At 37.6% G+C, this 14,591-nt stretch overlaps 1 protein-coding gene across 2 annotated transcripts in view; it reads left to right on the top strand.

The window, feature by feature from the left end:
- NUP62CL (nucleoporin 62 C-terminal like) overlaps window positions 1–14,591 on the top strand; it is a 146,587-nt gene that overhangs the window by 90,268 nt on the left and 41,728 nt on the right. For both annotated transcript variants that reach the window (XM_058441453.1, XM_058441452.1), the window contains exon 2: window positions 9,498–9,602. In XM_058441453.1, coding sequence (XP_058297436.1) covers window positions 9,545–9,602 — 58 coding nt within the window. In that variant the 5' untranslated portion in view covers window positions 9,498–9,544. The remainder of the gene's footprint in view (window positions 1–9,497; window positions 9,603–14,591) is intronic.

Genomic DNA, 14,591 nt, shown 5'->3' with positions numbered 1-14,591 from the left:
TCTTTCTTTCTTTCTTTCTTTCTTTCTTTCTTTCTTTCTTTCTTTCTCTCTTTCTTTCTTCTCTTTTTTTGTGCTGAGGCGGTTTTTTTCATTTGTTTGAAGTGTGTTAATAATTGTTTGTTGATGAATTTGTTTTACATGAATGCTTTAAAATCTTTGTGATTTTTAAATTGAAACCTAGATATTCTCATACTATGTTATGAGACTCTGGATCTGATTTAAACCTTCTGCTTTGGCTGGCTTTATTTGACATTGTTCTGGTAGGGGGGGAAAGTGCTGCCTTTTTACTGCAGAATGGGAGTAGGACTTCAGTTTCCATACTTGGTCTCAGTGGACACCTGAAGTGAGGGTCTCCAAGTTACTGCTAGGTGGAGTGGGGATTCCTGCCCCCGACATGGTTTCTGCTGGCAAGGTGAGGATGGAGTTTATTAACTGCTGGCAGGGATGAAAAACCTGGCTTCGAGTTTGGCCTTCTTTTACACCACCCTGGCGAGGGTGTTGGGATGCCTTATTATAGCCTCACAAGGGTGGGTGTCTAGGCTCTCCACTTGGTGTTTGCTGGCATGAGTGCAGATAGGACCACAGATTTTTCTGTGGTGGTTGGTTATAGTTAGAGTGGTTATTGTCTAAAAGTTTTCTGACTTGCTAGGCTGCACCCTCCCTTGCCCTTTGTCTAAAAAAAGCAGACTTTTTCTTAGGGCTTTTTGAAAAATTTATACCCATTGGCATTTCTGGGTTGCCAGCCTGTTCAACTCCAAGCCTGGGAAATACGAGGCAAAAAGAAAACCTAGGGAACTCACCACCATATTGTTCCTTTGGTTTTGGAATCCCTAGCCAGTTTGCCTTCTTCTCTCTACCTTTCAGGGTCTTCTTAGGTTTATTTATTTTTTATCTTATTTTACTTTTTTCTCTTTTTTTAAGAAATAGAGCCAGGGTCTCATTATGTTGCTCACGCTGGTTTTGAACTCCTGAGCTCAAGTGATCCTCCCACCTCAGCCTCCCAAAGTCCTAGGATTACAGGTGAGAGCCACCACTCTTGGGCTTCTTACGTCTATTTTATATGTAACGTCCTGGGGTTTTAGTTGTATCTAGGGGGAAGAAGAGGGAGAAGTACAGCTACTCCATCTGCCCTGAAATGGAAGTCCTTAAGATTTTAATTAATTAGAGACACGGTCTCACTCTGTTGCCCAGGCTGGAGTGCAGTGGCACAATCACAGTTTACTGCAGCCTCAAACTCCTGGGCTCAAGTGATTGTCCTGTCTTGGCCTCCGGAGTAGCTAGGACTGCAGGCACATGCTGCCATGCCTGGCTAATATTTTTCTTTTAAGACAGGGTCTTGCTATGTTGCCCAGACTGGTCTTGAACTCCTGGCCTCAAATGATCCTCCCTCCTTGGCCTCCCAATGTACTGGGATTACAGGCTTGAGACACCACACCTAGCCTAAGATTTTAGTTATTATGTTGTCAAAACTTTCATTTTTTAGGGGTTCTGTCAAAGCTTATTCATTAGGCCTTTCCATCTCAACATTCTTATTTTTTTTGGTTATTTTGTGTTTTATATTTTTAAGAATCTTAATTTTTCCCCCTAAGAGATTAGTGAATTGAACCATTGTGTTTTGCTAAATAGACATCCTTTCTCTATTCATTGAAGTTGCTGCCTTCCTGATACACCAAATTATTGTTTGACTTGACTCTACTTCTAGACTTTCTATTCTGTTCTGTTGATCTCTTTTTCTTGTTCTAGTACTGCCATTTTTGTTACTGTAGCATGCCCCCCCATCTTGTAGTGTAAGGCCACTACCTCTATTCTTTAAAAAAAAACTGCTATTTTCTATGTCCTACTATTTATTAAGATAGTTGACATTTTCTTAAGTTCTTAAACGTAAAGGAATTAAGGCTGATTTTGGGATCCTTATAGCACTAGATGGAGGAAATTGTGATTATTGAACCCTTCTTCTAGTTCAGTAGTTCTCAGCTGGAGACAGTTGGCCCCACCATGGGGGAATTTTGGCCAAATCTGGAGACATTTTTGGTTGTCAAGACTAGGGAGATGCTACGGGCATCAGAGCCCAGGGATGCTGCTGAACATCCTACAGTGCACAGTTCAGTCCCCCACAGCAAAGAATTATTTGGTAATGTCGAACAACTCTGATCTTGTCCTGTGATTAGGAAGCTAAGGTTTTTGTCTCTTAAATCCTTTTCTAAGATTCATTTAACTTAAAAGCAAATCATATTAAGTGGTATTGGCTCCCCTAGTTACCTTTAGCTATGTGATTTAAGGTCAGGCGCCTGAAATTATGCCAGTATCTGGGACAAATGATCAAGATTTTTAAATATGGGCATAAATCAAGTGTAAATTTAATTAGAGATAGTAAAGAGGTTTCAGTAATATGACCAGTTACAAAATAAATAATACAAAAATCAATAGCTTTCCCATGTTTAAGCAATAGCAGTTGGGAAATATAATGGAGAAAGGTCTAATTAACAATTTCAGCCAAAAGTGTGAGATGCATAGGAGTAAACTTTTAAAAATGTGCATGACTTAGATGAAGCACACCACAAAATTTTACTGATGAATGTAAAAGAGGATGTGAATAAATGAAAAGACCCACTGAATTGCTCAGACCCTATAAGATAAAGATGTCATTTATCTTTGAATTAATCTATACATTTAATGCAATTCTTGTAAAAGCATAATGGGAATCTTTGGGGGAAGGAAAGGAAGGAAGGAAGGACTTGACAAGATTTCAGAGTTTATGTGGGGGAATAAATGCATGAGACTAGCCACCTCTATTTTTTTTCTTAGGAAAGTAATGAGAACTTGCAGGAAAATATGTGAAAATTATTATAAATTTATTCTTTTCGTGTAAATTTCAAATATTATGTAACATAAAAATAAAATAATTCTAGTGCTCTGGAACAGGGATAGAAAGAAAAATCAGTGAAATATTTTGAAGTACAGTGCAGAAACAAACCTGAGCTTGTGAAGGTGACATTTCAAATTTGTGAGATAGAGAATAGAGTAGTGAATAAATGAATTGCAGTAGCTGGCTAACCAGTTATTGTGGGTAAGGGGATGAATTTTGCCTAAAAAGATTAACTGAAAACAATCCTTGGTTACTTAAGGTAAAAAGTAAAACCATAGCCAGGTGCATGGCTCATGCCTGTAATCCCAGCACTTTGGGAGGGCGAGGTGGGTGGATCACTTAAGGTCAGGAGTTCAAGACCAGCCTGGCCAACATGGTGAAACCTCGTCACTACAAAAAAAAAAGAAAAGCTGGGCGTTGTGGTGCATGCCTGTAGTCCCAGCTACTAGGGAAGCTGAGGCAGGAGAATCACTTGAACCCAGGAGGTGGAGGTTGCAGTGAGCCGAGATTGTGCCACTGCACCACTCCAACTGGGTGACAAAGCGAGACTCCACCTCAAAAAAAAAAAAAAAAAAAAGCGAAACCATTAATTTTTTTAAAGCATAGGTGAATATGAAAATATGTAAATAATATTTCTGGAGTTGAGATAAGCATTTCTATAGGAGTTTAAAATAACATAGTCAAATGGTTCAAAAATAAAACTATAAATAGCATAAATAGGTATATTATTCCCCGTCTGCATCTTTATTACCCCTGCCCCTTTCCCATACTCAGTTAACCACTGTAATTGTATATATCTTTCCAGAGCTTCTTCATGAGTTTGTTGAGAAATAAAAATACGTATTCTTAGTCCTCTGCCTTTTTTGATATAAATGGTATACTCTAGACACTATTCTGTACCTTGCTTTTTAACTTGTATTCTGTACCTTGCTTAAAAACTTTATATGCTTATTTTACACATTTGGAATGTTTTCACATTAGTAAGTACATAGAGAACTTCCTCAGTATGTTTTTCCTCAGTATTTTTTATAGGATCATAGTATTCCATGCTCTGGATGTGCTATAATTTATATATCCAGTCCCTTGCTGATGGCCATTTGGGTTGTTTACATAATCCTTTACTAATACAAACAGTGATGCAATGGATATCATTTTACATGTCATTTTACCGGTATTCAAGTATATTTTTGTGGCTAAATTTCCAGAAAAAGTATTGCTGGTTCAAAAGATAGATGCATTTGTAATTTTTAAAACATTGACCAGTTGTTTCCCATAGTTGTACCAATTTATCCCCCCATTTGGAATCTGTGAGGCTACCTGCTTCTTTATAGTGTCCTTAACAGATTGTGTTTAGTTTTTGACTGATTGTCATTCATTAAATGAAATTATTCTCAATGTAGTTATAATTTGCAATTTTCTCTTAAAAATGAGGTTGAACACCTTTTCATATGTTTAAGAGAAAAGTCTTTTTAAATGTGATATGAAGACATAGACTATTATATAGATACATAGACCAGAGAGAAAAAATGATGGAAAGATTTGACTACATAAAAATAAAATAAAAACTGAATGGCAAACTGGGGTAGAGGAATTATTGCAACATATGACAAAATAAATAGCCTTGATATACACTTTTATTAAAAATCAGTAATAGTGTTGGTAGGAATATAAATTGTCTCAATTTCTATGGAAAACAATATGGAGATTTCTCAGAGGATTAAAAATAGAACCACCTTTTGACTTAGCAATTCCACACTGGATATCTATACAAAGGAAAAGAAACCAGTATATAAAAAAGACACCTGCACTTATGTGTTTATTGCAGCACTGTTCACAATGGCAAAGTCATGAAATCAACCTAAATGTCCATAAGTGGTTGATTGGACTATGCAGCCGTAAAAAGAATGAAATCATATCGTTTGCGATATCATGGATGGAGCCAGAGGCCTAAGTGAAGTAACTCAGAAACAGACAATCAAATATTGCATTTCTCATGTATAAGTGGGAGCTAAACGGTAGGTACACATGGACATTAAGATGAAAATAATAAACACTAGGGACTCCAAAAGGAGAGAGTTGGGGGTAGGGGTAAAGGTTGAAAAATTACCTATTGGGTACTGTGTTCACTATTTGGGTGATGGGTACACTAGAAGCCCAACTCTCACTATTATGCAATATATCTATGTAACTTTAAAATAAAATTTAAAAATATCAGTATTCTTTGATGTGAAAATGGGCAAATGACATGAATAAGCAATTTCAAATGAAAAAATTGAAGTAGCAATGAAACTCATATTAAAAATTCAACCTCTCAGATGGGTAATGAATTGTAAATATAAATGCCTTTGCTATACGATTGGTTATTTCTTTTCTTTTTCTTTTCTTTTCTTTTTTTTTTTTTTTTTTTTGAGATGGAGTCTTGCTTTGTTGCCAGGCTGGAGTGCAGTGGCGCGATCTCGGCTCAGTGCAACCTCCGCCTCCTGGGTTCAAGCGATTCTCCTGCCTCAGCCTCCTGAGTAGCTGGGACTGCAAGCGTGTACTACCACGCCCAGCTCATGTTTTTTTTTTTTATTTTTAGTAGAGACAGGGTTTCACCACGTTGGCCAAGATGGTCTCTATCTCTTGACCTCTATCCCCCCGCCTCGGCCTCCCAAAGTACAATTGGTTATTTCTTTAAAAGTGTACATATGGTTCTTCTCCTAAATGAAACATAGGGATATTGCACTGTGTAAATTTTAAGTAGTTTTTGTATGTGGTAAAGTTTCCAATTCCTTCCCCACATCTCCTTTCTGTCTCTTTCACCCCCAGAGGACCTAGATGTTTTGGAGAGCAGAATCTTACATCATTTGTCACCATGACAGTTGAATGCAGGCAATAATAGGTGCAAGTACAGTTACTTATTAAGCACCTTTTTCCTTTTAAAGATGAAATAGAATATCTGTAATTATGAGTTAGAGTCTAGAAAAAGTTGATTCGATTCAGCAGAAACATTTATTGAACAATTACTATTATGTGCCATGTGCATTGATCTGCAGTGAGGATGAAAAGATATGAACTTTGCTTTCAAGTAACTCAATCTTATTTTTGTCATTATGCATTAATTTATCCTTACAGTTTTCTTTTTGAAGAGGCAGGTAATCTGTTTTCTGAAAATGTATTCCAGACCTTCATTTATTCTTTACCTACTGTACAGCCATTTAAAATGCACAGTTCAGTGGTTCAGAGCTATGCAACCATTACAACAGGCCGTATTAGAATATTTTCATCATCCCCAAAAGAAACGCTCTACTCATTAGCAGTCATTGCCCATTCCTCCTTTTCCCCAGTCTTTGGCAACCACTGATCTACATTTTGTCTCTGTAATGGAATCATATATTTTTTGTAAATGGAATAATATATTATTCGGTCTTTTGTGACTAGCTTCTTTCACTTAGCATGCTTTCAAAGCTCATTCATGTGGTAGCGTGTATTACTACTTTTTCTTTTATGGCAAGTATAATTCTATTGCTTGGATATGCTGTATTTTATTCATCCATTCATCAGTTAATAGGCATTTGGGTTGTTTCTACCTTTTGTCTATTTTGAATAATACTGCTATGAATATTCACATATGTTTTTGTGTGGATATATGTTTCATCTCTTTTTGCCATATATATATATATATATATATATATATATCCCTAAGAGTAGAATTGCTGGGTTATACGGTAACACTATGTTAGCCCATTGAGGAAATGCCAGACAGTTTTCCAAAGAGGTACAGCACTTTACATTTCCAACAAGATCCTCATCAACACTTGATCTGTCTTTTTGATTATAGCCATCCTAATGGGTATAATGTAGTATCTCATTGTGACTTTGATTTGCAATTCCCTAATGACTAAGGATAGTGAGCATGTTTTCATGTGCTTTGTTGGCCATTTGTATCAGCCATTTTGTATCTTTCTGACCATTCTCTTGTAGTCACATCTACCTCTGACCACATCCTGGAAAGGTTCTCTACTTTAAAGGATTGGGGTCATTAAATTTTCTTACTTGGATAATTCAGGATAATCTCAAGGTATTTAACCTTAATCCCATCTGTAAAGTCCCTTTTATGAAGTAAGGCAATATGTTCACAGGTTCTGGGTATTAGGCCATCTTTGGGGACTGGTTTTCTGTCTATCACATCATCTTAACAATATTAAGTCTTTTGATCCATAAACATGAGATCCTTTAGAACATCTTTAATTTCTTCCAATGATGTTTCATATTTTTGTGTACTATTATGTAATTTAAAAATTGTCCTTAACTATTTTTGAGAAATCATAAATGGAATTATATTCTTACTTTCATTTTGTATTGTTCATTGTTATAATATAGAAATGTAATTTATTTTTATATATTAATCTTGTATCCTGCAACCTTACAAAACTTGTTTATTGTTCTAGTAGATTTTTTTTTATTTCTTAGAATTTTCTGTATTCGTGATCATGTCATCTATGAATAGAGATAGTTTTACTTCTTTCTTTTCAATCCACATGCGTTTTATTTCTTTTTCCTGCCTATTGTCCTGGCTAGAATTTTCAATGTATTGTTGAATCGAAGTGGCTAGAGCAGACATCCTTGTTTTGTTTCTGATGGTAGTGGGAAAGTATTTAGTCTTTCTCCATTAAGTGTGATGTTACTGTAGATTATTCATTAGTGTCCTTTATCCTGTTTAGGAAGCTCCCTTCTCTTCCTAATTTGTTGAGTGTTTCTGCCATGAAAGGGTATTGGATTTTATCAAAAGCTTTTACTGCTTCTATTGAGATGATAATGTGTTTTTTTAATAATAGCATAATTGAGGTATAATTCACATATCTTAAAATTCACCGTTTTTAAGTATACAATTCAGTGGTTTTTAATATAGTCACAGAGTGTACAATTATCACCACTATGTAATTTGAGAACATTTTCATCGCCCCCCCCCAAAAAAAAACCCTATACCCATTAGCAGTCACTCCCCATTACCCACTCCTCCCAGCCCCTGGGAATCATTAATATACTTTCTGTCCATGAATTTGTCTATTCTGGACATTTCATATAAATAGAATTTCACAATATGAAGCTTTTTGTTTTGTTTTTTTTTTTTGTCTGGCTTCTTACATGTAGCATAATGTTTTCAAGATTCATCCATGTTGTAGCGTACATCAGTACTTAATTCTTCCTATTTCAGGATGGACCTTTTCAGCTTTCTTTTTCCCTGGTTATCTCTGATAAACTATCCGACTTACACCCTAAGTTGTTAGTCTCATAAAGCTCCCTGCCTCCTCTTAATTGTTTACCTCCCAAATCTCCATTTTTTAGAGTAATGTTTTGGGCTTGAATGTCCTCACACTCTGTTTCAAATAAAGTCAGTTATTTTGGGGATGGCTTGGGAGCTCTCTGCTCTTATGAATGGCCTTTATCCCTGGGCAGAATCGTTCAGCCAGTGCTTTGGGTACTGAGCAGTAGCAGTAGCCACTGGTCTTCTTGCTTACCTCTTCAGGTGTGGACCTTAACCCTGCAAGTGAACTGGGGTGGAATAATCAGGGTGAGGGTGATTGGGGCCTCAGTATTCTCAGCCTCTCTGCTTGGGGTGGAGTCTCCATCCTGTGAGTAAAGGAAGGGAGCCCCTGAACTCTTGGCTATACTAAACAGGAATTTCACCCCTTCAACTCTGTGTTGGAAGTAATAAGAAATGCTGGCTACCTGTCCCTCCCATTGGGATACTCTATTCCTTGATTGGGAGCTGGGGGCAGAGAGAGTCCAGTTTTGGCTACCCCTCCCTAGAGAGTAGCTTCCATCAAGGTAGACAAGGGGATGGTGAAAGGAAAGGAGTGCCTTGTGGCTCATATGCCATAGACTGTCACTGTTAGATTACTGAGTTTTAGCAGATTTTCTTGAATAAATGTTTCTTCATTTGCTGTGGGGTCTTAGAACAATTTCCAGCCATTTCAGATTTAAAGAAAAAAAATAACTTTTTGCTGGAACTTTTTGCTGGTTATGGATTTACTTCGGAACAGGTCCATGGGACTTTTTATGCTGCAGTTCTGGAAGTGGATCCCCCCTCTTAGGACTTCTTTTTCAGTAAAGTAGAATTTCTTTGTTATGATGGTGCTAGAAGACTGACTATACTAAAGTAGTACCAATGAACTGTTTTTTTTGTTTTTTGTTTTTTTTTTGAGACGGAGTCTGGCTCTGTCGCCCAGGCTGGAGTGCATTGGCGCAATCTCGGCTCACTGCAAGCTCCGCCTCCCGGGTTCACGCCATTCTCCTGCCTCAGCCTCTCCGAGTAGCTGGGACTACAGGCGCCCGCCACCACGCCCGCCTAATTTTTTTGTATTTTTAATAGAGACGGGGTTTCACCATGGTCTCGATCTCCTGACCTCGTGATCCGCCCGCCTCGGCCTCCCAAAGTGCTGGGATTACAAGCGTGAGCCACCGCGCCCGGCCTGAACTGTTTTTTTAATCAAGCTTTTACTCTGTCTTATTGATTAGGTTTCAGGATACCTGCTTTTCCTTGCTTTGTTTTTATTTCTCCATATTAATGAACCTTATTATAATGATGTTTTACTTTTAAAAATTATTTTTAGTGACATATTTTTCTGTTTGTTACTTTGATTTTTAGGTTTGGCTCCAGCAGCTGCTGTTGTCACCACCACTAGTTCAAGCACCATGCAGTTTACCTCAATATCAAATTCTTTGACCTCCACTGCTGCTGTTGGGCTCTCATGTAAGTTACTAATTCTAAAGAAAATACTGTTATTTCCCATGAGGCCACCTTACTCAATTTGCCAGTATATGCTACAGATCTGTGTCTCAGAAATTATCATTATTCTTGAACCCATTTATAATTGCTGATATCAATAGTAGCTTTGCTTAAGAACCTAATTCTCATGGCTTTAGCTGTGAATTTTTTATATTAACATGATTATTATAGCTTAAAATGCTAACTTTAAGCATATAATTCATTAATATTGTGATGCATTGAAACAACTTCTTGAAGCTATTAACAGAAGAGAGAGTGGGAGTTTTGCCAAGTATTTCTGAAGGGAAGAAGTCCTTATCCATGTGACTAAGATAAAATGGGAAATAAATGTAGGAGCCTTGCTATAGTGTGTTTTTTGATACCGACCTGGTTTGTGGTCCTTACATTTTACCTATCAGAAGTGGAACATGACAAAGGACCAGCTGTAGTTTTGGGGTTCTAATTGACATTGTGTGATGTCTTGTGACCTCTCCACCTGAAGAGGACCATCTATCTGGATGCTTTGAGCTAAGAGATGAGACATTATCTCGTAACCCCAACTTTTTTGTTACACATTTTCCATTAGTATAGTAATAGCAAATGTTGAAAATATTGAATTCAGGCCAGGTTCAGTGGCTCATGCCTGTAATCCTAGCATTTTGGGAGGCCATGGCAGGTGGATTGCTTGAGCCCAGGAGTTTGAGACCAGCCTGGGCAACATGGTGAAACTCTGTCTCTACAAAAAATACAAAAATTTGCCGGACATAGTGGTGCATGCCTGTAGTCCCAGCTACTGGGGAGGCTTAGGTGGGAGGATTGCTTGAGCCCAGGAGGTCAAGGCTGCAGTGAGCCAAGATTGCACCACTGCACTGCAGCCTGGGTGACAGAGTAAGACCCTGTCAAACAAAAAAAAAAAAAGGAAAGAAAGGAAGAAAGAAAGGGGGGGGGAGAGAGAGGGAGGGAGGGAGAGAGAGAGAGAGAGAAAGAGGGAGAGAGAGAGAGAGAGAAAGAAAGAAAAAAGAAAAGAAAATATTGAATTTTGTATGTCTTAGGCAATTTTTTCTTATAGGCCTGTATAAACTGACTTCTTTCAAGGTTTCTTCTTCGGAATATCATAATGTTCATCATTAAATTTTGTTGTAATCCCAGCTGTAATAGCCCCTCTCCCCAGCTCTATGACAGTAAGATTGTCTCCATTCCTGGGAATACAACTAGCCAGAAAATGTTTGATGCTTAATTGAGCATGAATAGTGCTCAATTAACCATCAGCATCCTCTTGGTGTTATTGGCATAGTTAGGCATCAGTTAAGATTGGTTACCACATGAGTTATGTTTTCTACCACTTAGACTTCAATTTTGAAACATGACTATGATTCTGGAATCATTTTGATATATGTAAGCAGTATCCTTCTCAACTATGATAGATTTCATGAATATGACCATGCCCAAGGTTTGGAGTTAAAATTATTGAATTAATTCCATGTTCAGTCAAAACTTGCTCTCTGACCTTTGACAGGTTCCCCCACTTTTCTCCCTCTCATGTCCTTGTCTACAAAATGGAAAGATATTGGGACCACAATATCTTTTAATTAACTTTAATGAATTATAACTTATACATCATAAAATTAACTTACTTTAAGTATGCAATCCAGAAATTTTAGTAAGTTTATCGAATTGTGTAACCATCACTGTATTTAGTTTTAGAGCATTTCCATCATTGCAATAAGATCCCTCAGCCACAGACAACCAGTAATCTGTTTTCCATCTCCATATATTTGCCTTTTCTGGACATTTCTTATAAATAGTTTGACCATGGTTTTTTGAAGTTTAACCAAAAGTTTCTAAATGACTCTTCAGATGAAAAAGACTATATAAATTTCTCACTGTTTTTGATTTAAAGGGTAATAGTTAATATTATGTTGTTCTCTGCAGTTGGTGCTCCAACAACTTCGGCTAGAACACTTGATATTATAACCTTGGGATTTGCATTAAAATTCCCTGGAGCAGATGGAGCAGCTCCTACTGCAGTTAGTAAGATTTTAGAATTATCAGGATGTCTTGGGGCTCTCGTTGGAAATGTGCTTCATAACAAGCAGTAAGTAGGTTTTATGGCTTTTAGGGCTGAGTGGTTTTGACCATCTCATCAGAGTATCCAAAAGGTACACCAATATGTTTATGTAGATGATTGCCAAAGAGTACAATGAGACAGTTGATATCGATGATGTTACTTCTTTGAGATGACTACAGGCAAAACAGCTGCCAATTCTTGCCAACCATCAAACTTAAGAATTTTTGTTATTGATCACAGTATTTAGCTGGTTGAGATTGATAAAGTTTTTTTTTCTCTTAAAGTTAATTTAAGTTTTGACCTCTATTAAAGTTGGCCCTCTTCTAAAGTTGATTATAAGAGTTTCCCTAGACCTATTCTAAATTTGTTTCTGCCAGTTAGGAGCTAGTTAGGTTGTAGATGGAAGAAAACTTGTTTATCCATTGCCCACAGCTATTGGAGCTGGGTGGTAAGGGGTCATCTACTTAAACCTGTCTTTTAAGTTCGACTCCATTTTGGAGAAGTCTTGTTTGTTTTTACTGTAAGAAGTTTACTTAGGGATGAAATGAATCTTTTAAAATCTGGCTTAAACTAAAAGTCAATCCCTTTTAAGCTTAAAATAATTATTCCTAAACAGACATGTATATCATCCCTCCCTTTTTTTTTTAAGATACAGTCTCACTTTGTCACCCAGGTTAGAGTGCAGTGGCGTGATTATAGCTGACTGCAGCCTAATCTCCTGGATTCAAGCAATCCTCTCACCTCAGCCTTCTGAGTACCTGGGACTGCAGGCATGCACCACCATGACCAACTGATTTTTTTTGTTTTAGTAGAGATGAGGTCTCACTACATTGTCCAGGCTGGTCTCCAACTCCTGGGCTCAAGCTATCCTCCCACCTTGGCCTCCCAAAGTGCTCAGCTTGTAGGCATGAGGCACCACACCTGGCCTCATCTCTTTATTTCTTCTTTTACATGACCTTATGAGTTTCTACTGTTTAGTAGACTAACTGGCCAATGTATGAGACTTGTGAAGGGTGTATCATAAGAACATTACAAGTTACCATATTCGCAAAAAAATGTAACACGTTTCCCCATAAAACAATGACAAAAAAAACCCCTGATTCTTTTAGTCATGGGTTGAATCACTGAAATATGAATGGGCAGCCTCTTTGATGATGCTGTCATACCCAGCCCTTATCTGTATAAGTCTCAAATTCCTTCCTACAAAATACTACTTTTGCCACTAGCCCATCCCTTAGCACCATGATATGGTTTGGCTATGTCCTCACCCAAATCTTATCTTGAATTGTAGCTCCCATAGGACCTGGTGAGAGGTAACTGAATCATGGGGACGGGTCTGTCTCATGTTGTTCTTGCGATAGTGAATAAGTCTCACAAGATATGATGGTTTTATAAAAGGGAGTTCCCTTACACAAGCTCTCTTGCCTGTCACCATGTAAGACGTGACTTTGCTCCTCATTCACTTTCTGTCATGATTGTGAGGCCTCCCCAACCATGTGAAACTGTGAGTCAATTAAACCTCTTTCCTTTATAAACTATCCAGTCTCGGGTATGTCTTTATTAGCAGCGTGAGAACAGACTAATACACACCATTTCACCCACCAGGACCTTAAGCACTTACCCTTCTCCCCATTAGGTATGTCTCAACCTGACAGCCCCAATTTGGGGTGTTTTCTTCCCCCTACTTACCCTTCTTTCTCTTCAAGTGTATTTACTTATTCAGATTCTTCATCTCACTAACCAGTCTTGCAGAGCAGCTTTCAAGCATCTGTATCTGCAGATTTACAGCCATTTGGGATTACTCTCTGCCCTAGGTATAATCAGCAAATTTTAAGAGAAGTTTGCTTTTTATAGTTTGGGAAGGTGATGATGTCCATTTCCAGCATAGAATAAGATGTATAGTTGTTGATCAGGGACAGGATAGGAAAATTTGATAGTAGAATATTTTAAAGGCTATTTTCATTATTTTTAAAATGTGAGTTCAAATTTGGTATGTAGTTTTTTGTATTATTTTTAGAACCATACTTCCCTTTTACTACACAGATAATGTAGTATTGACTGTATTAACTGGTTAAAACCGAAGTTGTAATTTGCAAAATCAGACTGTGATAGAACTTTCAAACCCATTCCTTTATTTGGTATTAATTGAAATATTATTATTTGAATAGGCCAGAGTTAATTTATGCCTTTAAAAATAGCATGAAAGATAACAAAAATAAAACTGTATAAAAAGTTAAAATAGGCCGGGTGCAGTGGCTCATGCCTGTAATCCCAGCACTTTGGGAGGCCGAGGTGGGCAGATCACGAGGTCAGGAGATCAAGACCATCCTGGCTAACACAGTGAAACCCTGTCTCTACTAAAAATACAAAAAATTTTGGCTTTTGTTGCCATTGCTTTTGGTGTTTTAGACATGAAGTCCTTGCCCACGCCTATGGCCTGAATGGTATTGCCTAGGTTTTCTTGTAGGATTTTAATGGTTTTAGGTCTAACATTTAAGTCTTTAATCCATCTTGAATTGATTTTTGTATAAGGTGTAAGGAAGGGATCCAGTTTCAGCTTTCTACATATGGCTAGCCAGTTTTCCCAGCACCATTTATTAAATAGGGAATCCTTTCCCCATTTCTTGTTTTTGTCAGGTTTGTCAAAGATCAAATAGTTGTAGATATGCGGCATCATTTCTGAGGGCTCTGTTCTGTTCCATTGATTTATATCTCTGTTGTGGTACCAGTACCATGCTGTTTTGGTTACTGTAGCCTTGTAGTATAGTTTGAAGTCAGGTAGCGTGATGCCTCCAGCTTTGTTCTTTTGGCTTAGGATTGAAAAGCCAAAATTGACAAATGGGATCTCATTAAACTAAAGAGCTTCTGCACAGCAAAAGAAACTACCATCAGAGTGAACAGGCAAC

The sequence above is a fragment of the Hylobates moloch genome, unplaced genomic scaffold, assembly GCF_009828535.3.
Source record: "Hylobates moloch isolate HMO894 unplaced genomic scaffold, HMol_V3 SCAFFOLD_7, whole genome shotgun sequence".
NCBI classification, from domain to species: Eukaryota; Metazoa; Chordata; class Mammalia; order Primates; family Hylobatidae; genus Hylobates; species Hylobates moloch.
Note: the sequence above shows the minus strand (reverse complement) of the source record. Positions and strands in the feature narration are given on the sequence as shown.